Source organism: Ammodytes marinus, assembly GCF_949987685.1.
Source record: "Ammodytes marinus genome assembly, chromosome: 9".
NCBI lineage: Eukaryota > Metazoa > Chordata > Actinopteri > Uranoscopiformes > Ammodytidae > Ammodytes > Ammodytes marinus.
Genome location: NC_137213.1, coordinates 13,047,241 through 13,066,799, shown reverse-complemented (window position 1 = coordinate 13,066,799; position 19,559 = coordinate 13,047,241). Strand labels below are relative to the sequence as shown.

The window sequence follows — 19,559 nt, the reverse complement described above, 5'->3', positions numbered from 1 at the left end:
GCGTACAACTTTCAATTTCACAATATGCTAATTCAAGTTGTGAAGTGTTCTGTGCGCATGCGTATAAGTCATTCTCCTCTTTTGGAGGGGCAGTTCCATAAAACGTCACATCCACCACACATCCCACAACCGCGTGCTCCTGTCTGTGGCTTCGGCTGTTCAAGTTAGACAACGAAATGTCATACAAAAACCGGAAACTGGCGGACAAATAAATGTTCAAAAGAAATTAAATATACAAAAAAATACATATATGTAGGCATTTCACCTATTAAATCCCACTACAATGGACTATTAATTATATTATTTCCTTATTACCACACGATGTTCTTTACATAAGTAAAACATGTGCGGTTGTGTGAGTTTTTGCTATTTTATTGTGAAAGGTTTAGCAGGAAAAGGGTTGTATTGCTTGTTCTTGACGCGGGGCTAAGCTGCTCATTAATACCGAGAACAGTTCAGCAGACTGTCAGTAAATTCCCTTTCAAAGGTAAAGAAAAATATCGTTATATTTTGTTGCTAACATCTGAACCGATGTGTTTTTTATTTTACCTCGCCAAGAACTAAAACCCAGCTCGTTTATTTTGTTTCGTAGGCCACTGTGCTAATATTAGCTAAAATAGCCTTCTCGTTAGCAACCTAGCTACAGTTACGCTGGGCAGATATGTCATTTTAGAAATTGACATCCAGTCGCTTTTATTGATGTGTTGAATTCATGTTGTCAAATGTCGTTAGAGTGGTTTTGGTATTGCTGTCAGTTTATGTTAGCAGCCTGCTATCTTAATGCTAACGTGTGGAAATTATGATTAGTGTAGCTCCAGTAGCTTCGCTTGTTTCAACAAGTAATCACATGTGCTCTCCTTTTAAACTGCTATGTGAAACCCGAGCTGTGGAAACCCGTATTTTCTGTTTTGTCATTTGCTATCTGTGTGATAAGAATGGTACTAAAACAATGTTAAATGTCAATGTTAATAGTTGTTTTGTTTCATTTTATTATTATTTCCATACAGAACATTATGAATCAGGAGAAGCTCGCCAAACTTCAGGCACAGGTCCGGATAGGTGGAAAGGTACAGTATACTTCTTTTTTTCTTTTCATAGTATCTAACACTCAAATGACACATTGCCTGCCCAGTGCTGGGAGTCTCAATCCAGGCTTTCATTTTTGTGTTATCTTTGATACAGTTGTTTCTCATTTTTAAGGAGTGTGATGGCATTTAGCATCTGCCATGTCTTTCCTCCTGACCTCAGCATTCCCTTTATGGGGCGAGAGCATCAACCCCCCTCTATCTGTGGCCTTTGTTCAAATTCATTGTGTGATGTTCAGCCACACACTAGGTGGCGTTATTTGTTATTTTTGCTGTGATACAGGCCCTTTTAACATATTGCACCACACTGACTCTCTCTAAAAATGTTGTATTAGCTATTTTCACTGTCGATCACTTGTCCCAAAGAGAGTCACTTCTTTTCAGTCACAGGTTTTTGATCCTTGGCATTCGTCAAATAGAAATCATGGTGTGCAAGATCTCTGTTGAAATCTCTGGTTGGAATATCTGATTGGGTAAAAGCAAATTGTTCCAATGTGCTGTATTCAAGGCAAAAGTTATGGCCCTTGTTTCTAAAACATGGTGGTCATTGATGGGTGTCTTTTCGGACTTCTGAAGCCTTTGTTCAAACTAGTGGGAAATAACCGATAGTGTCCAAAACAAATGTAAGGCTCTTTTAAAACGTATGGTGAGTCTTATTTATATGAAGCAGATGTTTCAGTTAATTCATTGATCTAATTCTTGTCTTCTTTTTTTTGTCTTTCTTTTTGTGTGGTATTCACACCTGTTCTGTCCACAGGGAACCGCCCGCAGGAAGAAGAAGGTTGTTCACAAAACAGCAACAGCTGATGACAAAAAACTCCAGAGCTCTCTGAAGAAACTGGCAGTGAACAACATCGCAGGGATAGAAGAGGTATCAAAGCAGAACCATTGTCACTGTTGTACTGTAGCAGACTTTCTTTGTCTCCCATGGTCTTAAATGAAAAGATTAAAGACACTGGGAGCCCAACCAAAGCATTCTACAGTCATGCATTGTACTTTATAGTTAGAGCGCTTTTATCCAACAAGCGTTTCAAGTGTTTCAGAAAGCACAAATAACTGATAAAACGGGAGAATAATTAACCAATCTGTTGCACAAAATTCATTGAGTCTCATTCATTCATTTATGCTTTGACTCAATTTACCGTTTGTACAATGAAATATTAAACTTGTAAATGAGTTGATCTCAATTAAAGTGCCTAAAAGAGGAACTTTCCGTTTGTCCATTTAGACAAAAGCTTAAAGGTGCTGTAAGCGGAATGGTTCTTTTAGCTAACTTCCTGTCAGTTACTGCAGTTAGCAGTCCCCTCGCTCGTCCCTACGTCACCACATTAATGCACTGCGATCTTCAAGCAGCACGTTATCTAGCATCATCTCAGATCCATAAGTGTGATAAAACATGATTTAAAAACCATCAAAACAGACATTGTGAAGGATTTTTACCTGCTTTGTAGGCGCGTACACATTCACCCATCTGTTGCTCTGGCGTGCACCGGCAGTGAGACCATGGAGTGTATATACTATATATGAGTGAGACGAGTGTCGGTTTGTAGTGTTCTCTCTTCTGATTGGATAAACATTTTGGGATACTACAATAAGTTTATTTGCCGATTACGTGCAAAGCAGCTGACTCAGAGATCGGCTTTATGAAACGCGCACATTATGTAAGTGATCACTGTATGAATAAAGAGCGATTTAACACTTATATTAACATAAATAAACCGCTTACTTCACCTTTTTAAGTGTTTTAGCTGTTGTTCCTGGGGAGCGCACCCTGAACAAAAAGCATTATGGAAAACTATATAGGGGCGCTTGTGGTGTAGTGGTCAGAGCGTCCCTCTGAAGTGGCTCAGTCCTCATCGCTGCAGACCCGGTTCAAATACAATCCTTGGTCTGTTCTCTGCATGTCCTCCCCTATTTGACCAATTTCAACTCTTGTCTCTGCAAAAATATGTCTAATAAAGCAAGAAACGCCAAGAAATGTATCTTAAAAAAAATATATATATATATTAAAAAAAATAGCATTCTTTGCACTGATGGTCTCTTTACGTGTTATTTATAATCATCAAAGGAAAAATGTGACTTTCATAAATATTTTAAAGTTATTTTAGCTACTTCACCTTTGCCTCTATTGGCTCTAACTGTGTTTTTAACCCCCCTTTAGGTGAATATGATAAAAGATGACGGTACGGTAATCCACTTCAACAACCCCAAAGTGCAGGCGTCCCTCTCCGCCAACACCTTCGCCATCACGGGCCACGCAGAGACCAAGCAGCTGACGGAGATGCTGCCGGGCATCCTGAGTCAGCTTGGAGCAGACAGCCTCACCAGCCTGCGCAAGTTGGCAGAGCAGTTCCCGCGGCAATGTGAGTACACACACACACACACACACACACACACACTTAAAACACTCTCAGTCACATAGCAGGGTTCTCTGTGGTTCTATACTGTTATGGGGATGTTCATAGAGGTCTGAAAGTTGTCAGCAAAGTCCTCAGCTTTTAGGAATATTTAGTTGAGAGGGGACGGTGCAGTTGTGAGAAAAGACAAATCTAGGAGTATCGGGTAGGTTGTATATGCCGGAAAGGGATGCATTTAGATTCTCCAGCCCACTAACTGCGCACCGCCAATCATACTCTCACTTTATTCACTGCCGTCAAAATCCAACTGCATTGTGATTGGTGCACCACGAATTTCCGGGCTTTTTAAATGTATTTATTTATTTCACCTTCATTTCTATAGGCAAGTCATAAGTAACACGTTCTTATCTACGATGGCGGCCCGACAAGCGACAAAAGCCACTTATTAGGGTTAGGACAGAAAATACACTACACCAAAAATACAACTTGGAATACCACTAAGAATTAGCAATTGGATCACAGACGGTAATCAACAAGAATAACATGAGAAGTGTGCATGTTCATTCATGCTCCTGCCCAGAAGTTCTTGTCACAGCCATATTGCTGCAAAGCAAGGCCTTGTGGGTACTCGGATTACTATGTTGGCAAACGTACACCCTGCTGACATATAAATGACCCAGACGTTAAAGGTCATCATGGTTGAACTTCCCTTATACAGTAAAACACAGTTGAATCTGCTGCCTTTTGAACACATCAGTGTACTTAAGCAGCTTTGTGCAGCGAAGATTTTGTTTGTTTAGAATCAACGGAAAAGTGGAGGAGCACTTAAATCTGTAAACGTGACCTAGTTTACAGATGAACTAGTTTATAGCACGGACGAACACTGAAGAGAACGACAAGGAATGACAGTGAAATAGCAAAACCTGCAACAGAAAAGTATAATTAGCTTTTAGACACTGATCATTAGTGACCACACACGTTCTGAGCACTTGGATGATTCATTTTGAAGCAAACAACCTTGGTGTTTGTATGAAGATGGAAATAAACCAAGTGAAGCAAACGTAGCAGTAGCAAATGGTAGCAGCTTTTCCACATGGTAAACAAACTAACTGTTTTTGTTACACCAGATTAAACCAGTTTTGATCATAGCACACAATCTTTCTTAGAAGATCCAACTGTTGTGCAATTGCAGATGTTGTTGTTTTCATTTTAACAAGGGTTTCACTTATTCATTACGAAGAACACTTATTATTGTTTTTTCAAGTGTTAATTTCAGTGGGCAGGTGTCAGGTTTAAGCAAAACATGAGAACTGATACTGAAGCCAATTTCATGGAGTTTCACAATTAAGATTTTGGTGGAAGCCATGGGACTTGTGACCTTGTTAACACAAATCTGCAGTTATTATCACATTCTACTTTTGCTCATTTTCAGCACAACTTTTTGATGAACTTTTTCTTTATTTTTTTCGCAGCAATGGACATGAAAGCAGTCCAGGAGGTCATTGCAGAGGAGGAGGACGACGATGTTCCAGGTAAAGATGCAGATTATTATTTCTTTAATTCAATGAGTGTTTGGTGTTTCATTTTGTAAGGACTTTTGATCAATTTGTAAATTATTGTTTTCTAATGGATCAAATCTTTACTTAAAAATAAATTGTTTTATTACAAAAAAAATATCAAATCAGTCGCTATCTTCCACAAATTGTTACTTTAATCTAACTGCCCTGAACCATCCTGACGTACTGTGTTGTTTCTGTCTCGCAGATCTTGTGGAGAACTTTGATGAAGCCTCAAAGGATGAAGCAAACTGATGAATCCAGTCTTTTTTTTTTCTCCCCCTCCTACTCCGTCAGCCGTTTTTTATTTTTTACCTCTTAACAGACTCGCAAATGTGCAAATTCCTCTTGTGAGTAAAACGGTTGTTAAGGGTGCAATGCATCAACTCCAGCGATGTGAACCACTTCGGTTTAGCCTGCCACCACAACAGCAACAGCTAACACCATGCAGATAAAGTAGGTTTTGATTTCAGTAGGCTGTGGTGTATCATGGACAAAGCCGTGAAACAGGGGTCCTTATGCCTCCCAGCACCCAAGGGACTCAAATTACTTTAGAAATAAGCTTTCTACATGGTTATTCGTGGCTAGTATTTAAGAGATTGTTTATTAAATTACAGTTAAAGTGAATGAGGAGTTCGCTTTACATTATAGTGGTCATTTATGAATTTAATAAAACATTTTTGGGCTAATGTGTCTTTGTTACTTGATTTGGTACTGCTCATCGTAATTAGTGCTTTTTATACTTGTAGTACATTTTTCTGATATTTCCTACAGTTCTTGTTTCAACCCAACTCCAAATACTGTTTGTGTTTGTGTCTCTTTTTACACAAATACTAAATTATAATTGAAAATGATTGAATATTACACAATCATCCTCACACATTGAAAAATCCAGAATATATGAATACAAATATTGTTAATTTCAATGCCAGCTGCTGATGAAACAAAAAGTCATCAGTATTGGATTTCCTCTGCACGTCTGCTTTGATGTGCGCATTTGAAGCATTGATCAAGGTCTTTAAATGTTGGTTACTGGTGCTCATTTTATAAACGGATTGAACAGTACAGTCTAGTAAAAGCCCAAACAGTGGGCCTCATTCTTAACACTTCCTTGGATTCATACATATTCAAGCTATTATATATAACACAATAGTCTGGATGGTGTATGAAGAGAAACTCACTACGAATGAGCACAATCATATTTTAAAACTAAACTTAATTTGGTGAAAACTGAAGAATGTAAAGGGGAAGACGTATTTAGATCCTCAAGTAAACGCAGCATTTACAGTATATCACAAAAGTGAGTACACCCCTCACATTTCTTCAAATATTTCATTATATCTTTTCATGGGACAACACTGAATAAATGACACTTTGATACAATATAAAGTAGTCAGTTTACAGCTTATATAACAGTGTAAATTTACTGTCCCCTCAAAATAACTCGACACACAGACATTAATGTCTAAACTGTCGGTTACAAAAGTGAGTACACCCCTGAGTTAAAATGTCCAAATTGGGCCCAAAGTGTCAATATTTTGGGTGGCCACCATTATTTTCCAGCACTGCCTTAACCCTCTTGGGCATGGAGTTCACCAGAGCTTCACAGGTTGCCACCGGAACTCTCTTCCCCTCATTCATGACGACATCACGGAGCTGGTGGATATTGGAGACCTTGCGCTCCTCCATCTCCTGTTTTAAGAAGCCCCAAAGATGCTCAATAGGGTTTAGGTCTGGGGACATGCTTGGCCAGGCCATAACCTTTACCCTCAGCTTATTTAGCAAGGCAGTGGTCATCTTGGAGGTGTGTTTGGGGTCGTTATCATGTTGCAATACCACCCTGCGGCCCAGTTTATGAAGGGAGGGGATCATGTTCTGCTCAAGTATGTCACAGTACATGTTAGCATTTAATGAACTGTAGATCCCCAGTGCTGGCAGCACTCATGCAGCCCCAGACCATGACACTCCAACTACCATGCTTGACTATAGGCAAGATACACTTGTCTTTGTACTCCTCACCTGGTTGCCACCACACATACTTGACACCATCTGAACCAAATAAGTTTATCTTGGTCTCATCAGACCACAGGACATGGTTGCAGTGATCCATGTCCGTAGTGTGCTTGTCTTCAGCAAACTGTTTGTGGGGTTTCTTTTGCATCATCTTTAGAATAGGCTTCCTTCTGGGACAACAGCCATGCAGACCAGTATGATGCAGAGTGTGGCGTATGGTCTGAGTACTGACAGGCTGACCCCCCACCACTTCAAGCCCTTCAGCAACGCTGGCAGCACTCATACGTCTATTTTCCAAAACCAACCTCTTGGTGTGACGCTGAAAACGTGCACTCAACCGTCTTAAACTGGGCCGCAGGGCAGTATGGCAACATGATAACGACCCCAAACACACCTCCAAGATGACCAGTGGCTTGCTAAAGAAGCTGAGGGTAAAGGTGATGGACAGCCCAGCATGTCTCCAGCCATAAACCCTATTGAGCATCTTTGGGGCTTCTTAAAACGGGAGATGGAGGAGCGCAAGGTCTCTAATATCGACCAGCTCCGTGATGTCGTCATGAATGGGTGGAAGAGGATTCCAGTGGGAACCTGTGAAGCTCTGGTGAACTCCATACCCAAGGGGGTTTAGGTAGTGCTGGAAAATAATGGTGGCCACACAAAATATTGACACTTTGGGCCCAATTTGGAAAAAATTTCTTAGGGGTGTACTCACTTTTGTTGCCTTCAGTTTAGACATTAATGGCTGTGTGTCAAGTTATTTTGAGGCGACAGTAAATTTACACTGTTATACAAGCTGTACACTGACTACTTTACATTATATCAAAGTGTAATTTCTTCAGTGTTGTCCCATGGAAAGATATAATGAAATATTTGAAGAAATGTGAGGGGTGTACTCACTTATGTGAGATACTGTATATGCTTTGTATAAGGGTAAATTCTCCATTACAAGTTAAAGTCCTGCTTTCAAAATTTGACTCAAGTAAAGGTGCCTTATTTTTTGCAAAATGTACTTATTTGAATATATCTGGTCAAAACAGCTATGTTTAACTACAATATTTTGTTCTTTTAATTATAAGTGTAGGATATAACGCCATAGCTTTTGTGTTGTGTAATTAATAATTCAAATGAATCTGACTAGCTCTGAAATACACGTAGTGGAGTAAAAAGTAGGCTACAATAGTTTCCTCTGACATGTAGCCTAATGAAGTAGAAATGGAAATTCTAAAGTGAATTAAGGTATTCGTATTCATACAGCATAGCAGGCTATTTGAATAAACACTTTCCACTAACTTTGTTCTAGTTACAAAAGCCCAGACTTTGCTGTGACAACTTCAAATTACTTCTCTTATTTCTTATTTAATAATTAGATTCAAGTCTCACAGAAAAATAAGTTATTTTTGCTATTTTACAATTAGTTTTCATAAGGGAAAATGGTCTTCCCTATAACAGTTAAACATATGATTGTAATTGAGGAGGAGATATGCATTCATCCCTACATCCCATGGACCTATAAATAAGAGCTACATCCCCAACAACACTGTCACATCCCTGTGGTAACCATAGGTAAGCTATTACCTTATATGCCTGACGCCACCTCCAATTTGATGGGCAGGAGGAACCCGTTTACATTAGCTATGAGTGTGTCGTTTTTACCGATGTATCTTCCCCTAACATGAACAATGAGATGGAGGCATGAATTGGTGCAAAAATATATCTTATTTATTGAAGACTATAGATTAAAACCCTCTTAAGAGAGGGATGCAATAGTAGACGTCTCAGATGACAGCATTACTCTCCTTTCGGTATAAAAAGGTCTGGTCCGCGCGTGCACGCTGTATAGCCACTGTGGAGGACAAAAGAAACGAAAGCAACAAAAGCCAACACCAAACAAAAAGGGAAAGCACATGCACTATCTACAAAATATGTAACATAAGAAGTAAATAATAAGAAATGTGCATTTAGCAATACATAAAGTGTCAAACCGTGCAGTCCCACCACAGAAAGCTTAGACATGTGTCGCCACGGGCCCAGCCTTGTACAGAGATCCCTGAAATGTAGAAGGAGAGTAATCTGAGTCACAAAATTCTAGCCTTAAGAGCTACTAACAGGTTCTACCAAAATAAAACAAACAAACATAAAGAAAATATAAAAAACAGTAGAAAACAGTGGCTGGCCTGGTCCCTTTTAAAAGAACAAAACAAAGTACAATTAGTTGCCAGCCCGATGGTATAATCAGCAAATATTGTCACCATGTAGATTAGCCTACTTTGTATGAGTAGCCCCAACATACACACTAGTCCTGCCTGTGGCCCAGCAATTCAGGAAGGAGGGGTGAGGGACTTCCACTCTATGATATAAAAATAAGATTATAAAAACCATGGCTAAAAGTAAATAAAATACAATAAAAACATGTGTGCTTAGTTTACCCGTAATGAGGCTTCTTACTGGCCACAGCAACCCTTCGTCACGTTCAGTGACCTGAAACAATACAATAAAAACGGGTGATATAAAACGGACATGAACTAAAAACAATGCAGTAGCGCAACAGGTTATAAAACAGGTGGTTAAAACACTCGGAATTACCTGCCAGAACTGGCCCCAGTTCTCTCCGTTTAAGAGAGGAAACTTATATCGCTAGGCAGCACAGGGGGAGAGCCGAGGTGCACACAGCAAAGTAGCGAGAGGGAGTGTGTTGACACCGGCAACCTTTTATTGCTTCCTGCCTAATTGTGTGCCGGTCATGTGACAGTCACGTGACTTACTTCATGATTCCCACATACACCCCCACTAAAAAGTGTCGTCGCCCCGACGATAACATTAATCACAACCAAGGTCTAAATAGGGGGTTGACCATTACTACAGGGGCCAGGGGAGCAGCAGCCCTTACAACCGCAACTATATTCTCACTTGCCACTGTGGACCTTGGGAGGTTGTGTGGATTTGGATTTCTTCCGGCTGTAGCCCTAGTTGTCCGTCGAGGAGCTGGTGGCATTCCCTGCCTCTCCCCGGGTCTGATGGAATCACCTCCATGGACTGCAGCCTGTTGGTCATCTGGGGCATGTCGAGGGGACAATGTCCCATTTATCCACAGCAGAGCATCCTCCTCATCACTGCTGCCGGGACTATCCTCCTGATGGGGAGTCCTTGGGTCTAGCCCGGGCGCCACCGGCACCGACGGTAGACCTTCCAGCTGTGCCGCCCTCATCTCGGTCCTACTCACCCGTCTAACACTGCCCGTGCCGTCAGCCATGGTGACGATGTAGGGGTTACCAGCTTCGGTTGGCTCCTGGACCACTCTGTACAGGACTGGTGACCAGACATCTTGGATCTTCCGACGACCCTGGCAGCGGTGATCTTTTAGGTAAATCAGCTGCCCTTGCTGGAAGCCAGGATCGCAGGCCTGTTTGTTGTGATGTTGTTGTCGATACTCAGCTGCCGCTTTCAGATTCTTTTGGGCCAGATTTCGTGTCATCTGTAGTCGCTCCTGGTGCTGCTGGACCCACTCATCCCAAGAGCTGGTGGTTGCTTCCGGGTCATCTGATCCGAGAAGGAAGTCCAAGGGAAGCCGTGGTGCTACTCCGAACATTAGGGAGTAAGGGGAATGGCCAGTGGAGCGATGAGTCGAGGTGTTATAAGCCCACACAAGCTGAGAAATGTACTTTGGCCAATACCGCTTCTTCTCAGGGGGGAGAGATCGGAGCAGGTCGTGGAGTGTTCTGTTAAATCTCTCACATTGGCCATTTCCCTGTGGGTGGTATGGCGTGGTCCTTGACTTTTCAATACCATACAGCTGGCAGACTTGGCGGATTAAAGCACTCTCGAAGTTCCTCCCCTGATCTGAGTGTATCCGTTTGGGAACACCAAACCGGTTGAACCAGCTATCGACCAGGATCTTCGCTACAGTGACGGCCGTCTGGTCCTTGGTTGGCACAGCCTGAGTGTACTTAGAGAAAACATCTGTCATAACAAGCACGTTCTCTCTCCCATCAGTAGCAGGTTCAAGCAATGTGAAATCTATTGCGAGCACCTCCAATGGCTGAGTGGCCAGGAGGCTGCCCTGGTAAGTTCTTACCCCAGGATGAACGGCTTTGGAAAGTACACAGCGCTGACAGCTCTGACAGTGGTTCTCTATATCAGCTCCCATCCCTGGCCAATAACATCTTTGCCTGGCGAGATCAGTCGTTCGTCCGACCCCTTGGTGCCCATGTTTGTCATGGAGGTTATTTAGGAGTTCCTGGTGAAGGCATGTGGGCAACAAAAGTTGAATATAGGGCTCACCATGTGGGGCAGTTACTTTCCTATAGAGCACGCCGTCTCTTTCTATAATGCGGTCCCACTGTTTAAGGAGACTCTTTACCGCCTGCGGGAGTTGCGAGCGCTCTTCCTTATTTGGTGGCTTTCCCATCTGCCAGAAAGAAAGAAAGATTTTAAGAACAGGGTCAGTGCTCTGTAGGGTTGCCAGTTCAGTTTTTGATCGGCTCGGAAAAACTCCAATTTGATGCTGTGTTACAACATCAGGTCCCTCCTGGTCGTCCCGTGCATTTTGAGTGCCTCTGGTCTGGTGGTCCGGCACCTGCTGGGGGACTTCCTGCTCACTGTACTGGCGAGAAAGAGAGTCAGCATTTCCATTACTTTTCCCTGGTTTGTACTGCACAGTAAAGTCAAAAGCTGCCAACTGAGCTACCCATCTCTGTTCGGTGGCACCAAGCTTAAGGCTCTGATAGTGACTTAACGGATTGTTATCAGTGTACACTGTGCACTTACTGCCCAACAAATACTCCCTGAATTTTTCCGAAATTGCCCACTTCAAAGCGAGGAACTCTAATTTCATAGAGCTGTAGTTTTCCATGTTGCGCTCCGAACCCCGCAATGAACGACTGGCGTATGCCACTGGTTTTAATTTACCCTCCTGGTCTTGGGAGAGGACAGCCCCTAGCCCCTGGTGACTAGCATCAACTTCCAAGACAAAGGGTTTGGTGAAATCAGCGAAAGCCAAAATGGGTGTAGTTGTTAGCATTTTTTTCAAATCATTAAAGCTGCGCTCACACTCGTCAGTCCACATATTAGGCAGAACTGTAGCTGGCCTTGTTCTGCTTTGTTTGGCTGCTTTAATGACATTGGCCACAAGGTGGTGCAAAGGGGCAGCTAATTGGGCAAAACCTTTTACAAAGCGACGGTAATAGCTGCAAAAACCAAGGAAAGATCGAACTTCAGTGACATCTCGGGGCACTCTCCAGTTCTCAACTGCAGAGATTTTTTCTGGATCGGTTGCCACCCCTGCTCTGGACACACGGTGTCCGAGGTATTGCACCTCTTTCTGAAAGAAATGGCATTTACTCAGTTTGGCCTTCAAGCCCTTCTGTTGGAGGCGGCTAAGAACCATCTCTAGCCTCTGTAATTGCTGATCTATGGAGCTAGAGAAGACTATGATGTCGTCTAGATAGAGGAGGACTGACTGTAAGCTTTGGTCCCCAAAAATCCTCTCCATGAGCCTCTGAAAAGTCCCAGGTGCATTGCACAACCCAAAAGGCATCCTCTCGAATTCAAACAGGCCAAATGGGGTACAAAAGGCTGTCTTAGCTCTGTCTGCTTCAGCCACAGCGACTTGGTTATAGCCACTTGCCAAATCAAGAGTGGAGAACCATTTAGCGCCGGCAAGGGCATCTAGTGACTCATCGATTCGGGGAAGGGGGTAGGCATCTTTTCTTGTTTTGGCATTGAGGTGTCGGTAATCCACGCACATCCTTAGCTCTCCGGTCTTCTTAAGCACTAAAACGATGGGGGAAGCATAGGGGCTGCTGCTCTCTCTGATAACTTTACTTTCAAGGAGCTGCTTAATGTGGTCTTTTACAGCCTGCCACTGTGTAGGGGGTATGCGCCTATACCTCTGACGGATAGGGGTCTCATCTAGCAGTGGTATGTGATGTACAATCTCTTCAGTGCATCCCAAATCTCCCTCATGTTTAGCAAAAACAGTATTGTACTTGCTTAGCAACTCTTTTACCCGCTTTTCATCTACAGGGGAAAGGTCTGGCCAGCGTAGCGCTGCCATGGTTTCAGTGATGGAAATGGGGGGCCCGTTAGCAGTCTCTGCACTGACTCGTTTAATCTGGACAACCTCTTCCCTCCCTGCCTCACAAGGTTCCCCCTGAAAACTCAGCTGTGGCTCCTCCACCCCCTTAATCAGATGCAATGTTCCCAACACTTGTTTTGAGTGGACTGTAGCCCCTGCAACTCCTACGTTAACCACTGGCACATAGGCTAAACCATTGTCTACTGTTAATAGAGAGGGGGATAACAACAGGCCTGGGGCAAGGTCTGAGCCCCCGGGCTCCAAAAGCATGGTGGTAGGCGGAGCATGTGGAATTTTTGGACAGGTTACTTGCACAAACCTTACTGACCCGGCTGGTATAAACTCCCCAGTGCCTTTTAAGACACGAACCTGGCCCTCGGGAACAAGGGGGCAGGCTTCCTGCCTGTGACAGTAACGGAAAGCTGGCTCCCAGCATGTCTCTGCTTGAATGGCAGACAAAGAGGAAAATAAGGCCTCCCCCTGTTGAGCAAATAACTCTTGATAGCAGTCTCTGATGACATTCATCCCCAGTAGGCCTGGAACAATGTTTTGCTGTAGTGAGCAAGCAGTGTCTTTTACAACCAAAACTCCACGGCCTGGAATCTTTTTACCCAAAACCTGGATGTCTAGCTCAAGGTACCCCACATAGGGAATATCTAAACCATTAGCTGCCTTCAGAGCCAACCACCCACATGTTTTTAGCTTAGGGGCACCCCAGCATTGGAACACTTCTTTGAAGAGGGACTCTGTAATGGTAGTTACCATAGAACCCGTGTCTAAAAGACACTTCACCATTATCCCACCCATCTGTACCTCTACTACAGGGCATTTACCTATCAGGGGCTGTGAGTGGTTTGAAAGAGGGGCACCCTGCTGATAATTATTAGTATTATCTACAATATTCATACCTGAGGACACCCCAGCACCTGGGACAGCATTTGGGTCAGGGTGGTCGTTTGGGAAGCTAGATGCTCTTGGCTTCTGACCCTGGCGGCACTGACGGAGGACATGTCCAGGCCTCCGACAACGGAGGCAGATTGGCTGGCCTTCTGGAGTAAACTGGTAATTTTGCTTGGGGACACGAGAAACAGATTGGTCGAGTATAGATTCGATTTTAGACAGACTTTTTACAATGTTCTCAATTTGCAATTGTTGTTGGTTAAATTGTTCTTGTAAAACAGAAAATTCTGATCCGTTCCCACCCCTCACAGCATGGCAGGCCCCGTCTACATTTACATCAGCCCCACAGTGATGGAGCCCAGCTCGTGTATAACCAGGAGGTTTCTCACCCTCCTCAGCCCATCTGATAGCTTCCTTCCTCAGTTCTAGGAAGGAGATTAATGGACGTTGCCTTACAAGACTCTTCAACTCTCTGCGTAAGGATACATCACGCAAATGCTCGACAAACTGGTCTCTGGCCAACACATCTGGGTGTGTCAACCTATTTGGGAAAGCACGCTTAATGTCTTCAATCAATGCCCACAATGAATGAGAGAACTCTTTTAAAGACTCCCCATCTTTCTGTTTTCTATCAAAGAATTGTTTTTGCAGGCTAACAAAGGAAGAAGAGGAACCATATAGCTCTTTTAAGATAGTAGATATTGTTTCTGGGTTCTCCCGCTCTGCCAATGAACGAAACCTGATTTCCGCTTTTGCTTCCCCTTCCAAATGGTCATACAGAAAGAGGGCCTTTTCTCTGGCAGTCATATGCCGATCTCTTAGGGAGGACTCTACATGTTCTACCCAATCGTAAATGGACAAGTCAAACTTTGATTTTGAGCCTGAAAAGTGGGGGCACTTTCTCTCCCTCTGAATAAATACCAAACGTCCAGATGGTGCAACAGTCTGGTTGGGTGAAGATACATTTTCGTTGGGGGGTAGCCCACTAGCATTAGCACTTGTGCTAGCAAAACTAGTGCCTGCACCTGAATTGGCACCTCTTTCTTGAACGAATTGCTCATTAGCCACTCGTAGTCTCTGTACCTCTTCACGTAGAGCCAAAAGTTCCTCTACTTCCTGATCGACACTCATTTCTGTAGGGTGGTTTACAATAACAGAAATGAGATACACAGAGTTAGGTATTATCAGAATACAGGGAATCAAACAATGGAGTCAATTTGTTGTCACCGGCCCTTGGATCCCATTACAGGTTCATCTGCATCCCAGCATCTGTGTCCCGATGTCCAGCTCCAGCCACTGTTTCTATTTCAACCAAAAAAACAAGGAAAGCAAAACAAAACAAATGCAGAAATTCATGCCCCTTTAATATATCCTGCCGACAACGCCAAAAATGTGGTAACCATAGGTAAGCTATTACCTTATATGCCTGACAACGCCACCTCCAATTTGATGGGCAGGAGGAACCCGTTTACATTAGCTATGAGTGTGTCGTTTTTACCGATGTATCTTCCCCTAACATGAACAATGAGATGGAGGCATGAATTGGTGCAAAAATATATCTTATTTATTGAAGACTATAGATTAAAACCCTCTTAAGAGAGGGATGCAATAGTAGACGTCTCAGATGACAGCATTACTCTCCTTTCGGTATAAAAAGGTCTGGTCCGCGCGTGCACGCTGTATAGCCACTGTGGAGGACAAAAGAAACGAAAGCAACAAAAGCCAACACCAAACAAAAAGGGAAAGCACATGCACTATCTACAAAATATGTAACATAAGAAGTAAATAATAAGAAATGTGCATTTAGCAATACATAAAGTGTCAAACCGTGCAGTCCCACCACAGAAAGCTTAGACATGTGTCGCCACGGGCCCAGCCTTGTACAGAGATCCCTGAAATGTAGAAGGAGAGTAATCTGAGTCACAAAATTCTAGCCTTAAGAGCTACTAACAGGTTCTACCAAAATAAAACAAACAAACATAAAGAAAATATAAAAAACAGTAGAAAACAGTGGCTGGCCTGGTCCCTTTTAAAAGAACAAAACAAAGTACAATTAGTTGCCAGCCCGATGGTATAATCAGCAAATATTGTCACCATGTAGATTAGCCTACTTTGTATGAGTAGCCCCAACATACACACTAGTCCTGCCTGTGGCCCAGCAATTCAGGAAGGAGGGGTGAGGGACTTCCACTCTATGATATAAAAATAAGATTATAAAAACCATGGCTAAAAGTAAATAAAATACAATAAAAACATGTGTGCTTAGTTTACCCGTAATGAGGCTTCTTACTGGCCACAGCAACCCTTCGTCACGTTCAGTGACCTGAAACAATACAATAAAAACGGGTGATATAAAACGGACATGAACTAAAAACAATGCAGTAGCGCAACAGGTTATAAAACAGGTGGTTAAAACACTCGGAATTACCTGCCAGAACTGGCCCCAGTTCTCTCCGTTTAAGAGAGGAAACTTATATCGCTAGGCAGCACAGGGGGAGAGCCGAGGTGCACACAGCAAAGTAGCGAGAGGGAGTGTGTTGACACCGGCAACCTTTTATTGCTTCCTGCCTAATTGTGTGCCGGTCATGTGACAGTCACGTGACTTACTTCATGATTCCCACATCCCCTTTCATTGATCTCCACTGCAGAGATCGATCTCTCTCTCTCTCTCTCTCTCTCTCTCTCTCTCTCTCTCTCTCTCTCTCTCTCTCTCTCTCTCTCTCTAGCTCTCTCGCTCTCTCTCTCTCTGCACACCGGGAGAGGTATGACAAGGTTACCGGAGGATGAGTGTGCCATTTTGGCTCAAGTGTGTGGGCCAGTGAGCGGGACGGACGGAGCTGCAGACCCGCCCTGGGAGTTCACCACCACCATATGCCCTGCTGTTTGAACCAAAATGTCCCCGCCACTGTTGCTTCTGCGGCGGCTGGATCTCAGCAGCACCGGAGCTAGATGGAGCTGAAGCGTTCTCCGTCAAGATAAACAGTAGCAGCTGTATCAGAACCGGAAATGTGTGGTGTCGTTCTCAAAATAAAAGTGCATGACACGTTTTAATAAAAAAAAAATTGGACGTGGATGTGGTGGAAGAATTTGGGGACGTTGTTCTCCACTGAGATGGCAAACTAAAGGGCACTTAAGTCAAATGGTCTCTTCTACAAAATAATCATTCGGGGTTCATCATTACATTTGTTCTACAGGAAGGGCCCCCTAAAGAGCACTTCCAGTGTTTTTGCACATTGGGCTACCATAGAGGGCCCTTCATCATGTTTCATCTTCCATAGAGTTAAGGTCGTGGCCATGGAGTCCATTTTGAGTGGGACCAAACCAAATGTCATTCTAAATGATTTAAAATTCACTAACAGGTGGAGCAAAACTTTGTGTGTATTCCCCACTATTTAATGTAATGTTATTATTGGTAGTGTTACAATAATAGGTGTCCTATCAACACAGATTGTAGCCTACTACTCTACTAATCTATTTTATGTCTCTCTGTCTGTCCTGGGAGAGGGATTCCCTTTTTTGATTTGAACTGGTGGGAACATTAACTCCGTGGACACACCACCGAATAAATGCATTACACAGCATCTATAAGCCTAATAATAAACATGGCAATTTATGTACTTGCCTATATTTATGATAACATTTGATAATAATTAGGCTTTTTGGGAAGACACCAATTGTCATGTCATAGATTTTTATTTATTTACTTATATTTCTTATAATATATTGGAGGTGACATTTTAAAGCACATAGGGGGAGATCTGTCCCTCTCAAAGTATAGCCTAGCGTAGCCCTAGGGCGGTTATTATACTGCCTTGCAAAGGGGCATCAAAAAGGGCACTCCTTCCAATACTGTAGCCACATATTTACAAGTATGTCTTTTATTTTGAAACATACGATACGCCCGGTAGTGGTGGAGGCTTTTCATAGCTGTCTTGCCTTTGCTTCTTATTTTTCCCAATATTAAACCTTGTGGGAGGGATCCTTGACTGCTGTCTGTCGCACAACTACGGTAGACTACATGCTGTACTTTCCGAGTGGCGCTGTTTGAGTTCAGCTGGTAGCGGAGCGTCTGCAACGAAAATAGACTCAAAAAATAGCTTTTCAAAGGCGATTAGGAATGACGGACAGTGACGGAGGGGCTCGGCATAAAGATGAGGATTCCTCCAGTGAGTAACTTAATTTGTTTTCCTGACATGTTGCCATGCATTTCACTGGGTCTGTTGTTGCTCTAATCTGTTACCATCATAACCCGCCAATGAGTGGTGTTTTATTGCGTGTTTAGCTAGCCGAACGAGGCGAGGAATTCCATAACGACCCGGTGGTGATGGTGTCACGGTTACACTGTTTGTACGCCAATTTCACGCCGCGTTAACGTTTCCCCTTCGCACTACGAGCTGTGCCTAAACATTGATACACCAAAAACGCTTTCAGGCTAGAATAATACAATTGCTTGTGAATAAACGTGACGAGGGAAGCCTTTTAGTAACGTTTAACAATGCCTGGTAACCGTTAAAAACTGGCTGTTAGCCACAAACGCCCACCGACTCCCTGGCGGTGTGACTGTCCGTCAAAGCAGCGAGTCTCTCCCGTCACTCGGGGCACGACTACCCGCGGAACCGCCGGAGGAAATAGCAGCTGCTCCATCCTCCCCATACAACATGCTGCTTCACAGCGGTGTTGTTTGGCGTTTAAACTACACTTTTCAACCTCCTTGTTTTGTCGACCTGCTCCTAACTGTCTTGTAAACTTACTCGTAGGCCTTTTAGCGGATTATGCTTAAATCCAGCTAGCAGCACTGGCTAATACAACTAAACTATCCCAAGTTCTGCTGCAAAAACAAACCACAGCTGTTGCGTGATTTGTTTCTTCTTTTGCAGCCCTTCCTCTAACTCCCACTGCATTAACAACACGGAGCGTCTCTACCTTCCACATGTGTTTACCCAGTCTACCCGTGAATAATATTTACCATCTAACAAGGCTGTGTTTGGCCTGTAGGCAGCAGCCACTAACACAGTACCATGGCTTGCATAATCCAAAACTAATGGTAATCTACTTGCTCTTGTTGGTATTGTTGAAGCGATGTCATTTTTGCATTTAGCACCTCGTTATGCTCACAGGGCCGTTGGACAAGCCCTAGAGGTGGGTTTAGGAAGAGGGTGCGGGTGCTGCTGCCTTGGGCCCATCCCAGTGCCACCTTGAATAGTCATCACCACTGAGGAATTTAGAAAGGAAGGGAAAGCCAGATCAGATGCCCTCAAACTGTAACACTTTATTTCAAAGGTTTTAGGCTCTTTTTAACACCCATCTTTTTCTTGGATGGCCTGACTTGGCGTTTTATACAGCTGTGAATATGTGCAACATGTGCAATATCAATATTTATGTGCAGCTTTTATTGCAATATTTAAATGTCCTTTTCACCACCAGCTTTTTTTGTAGCATTTGTATTCATTTTGTTATATTTATTTTGTAAATTAGTACTAGTGTACAGTTGAATGACAGTAAAGTTATCATCAAAGTGCCCATGCCTGATTGTCCACGCTGGATGGTAAAAATACAACAGGACAGTTGACGAGGC

General features: G+C 43.2%; 2 protein-coding genes across 4 annotated transcripts in view; both read left to right on the top strand.

Moving 5' to 3' along the window:
* The first annotated feature begins 391 nt into the window (after nt 1–391).
* LOC307255692 (transcription factor BTF3 homolog 4-like) lies at nt 392–5,687 on the top strand. Its single transcript, XM_080034440.1, has 6 exons — nt 392–487; nt 1,008–1,067; nt 1,843–1,956; nt 3,247–3,448; nt 4,915–4,974; nt 5,207–5,687. The coding sequence occupies exons 2-6, from the start codon at nt 1,014–1,016 to the stop codon at nt 5,251–5,253; spliced, it is 477 nt and encodes a 158-aa protein (XP_079890566.1). The 5' UTR covers nt 392–487; nt 1,008–1,013; the 3' UTR covers nt 5,254–5,687.
* Nucleotides 5,688–18,014: 12,327 nt separating this feature from the next.
* zfyve9a (zinc finger, FYVE domain containing 9a) overlaps nt 18,015–19,559 on the top strand; it is a 28,344-nt gene continuing 26,799 nt past the window's right edge. For all 3 annotated transcript variants that reach the window (XM_080034856.1, XM_080034854.1, XM_080034855.1), the window contains exon 1: nt 18,015–18,150. The gene's annotated coding sequence lies outside the window, so the exon portion shown is untranslated. The remainder of the gene's footprint in view (nt 18,151–19,559) is intronic.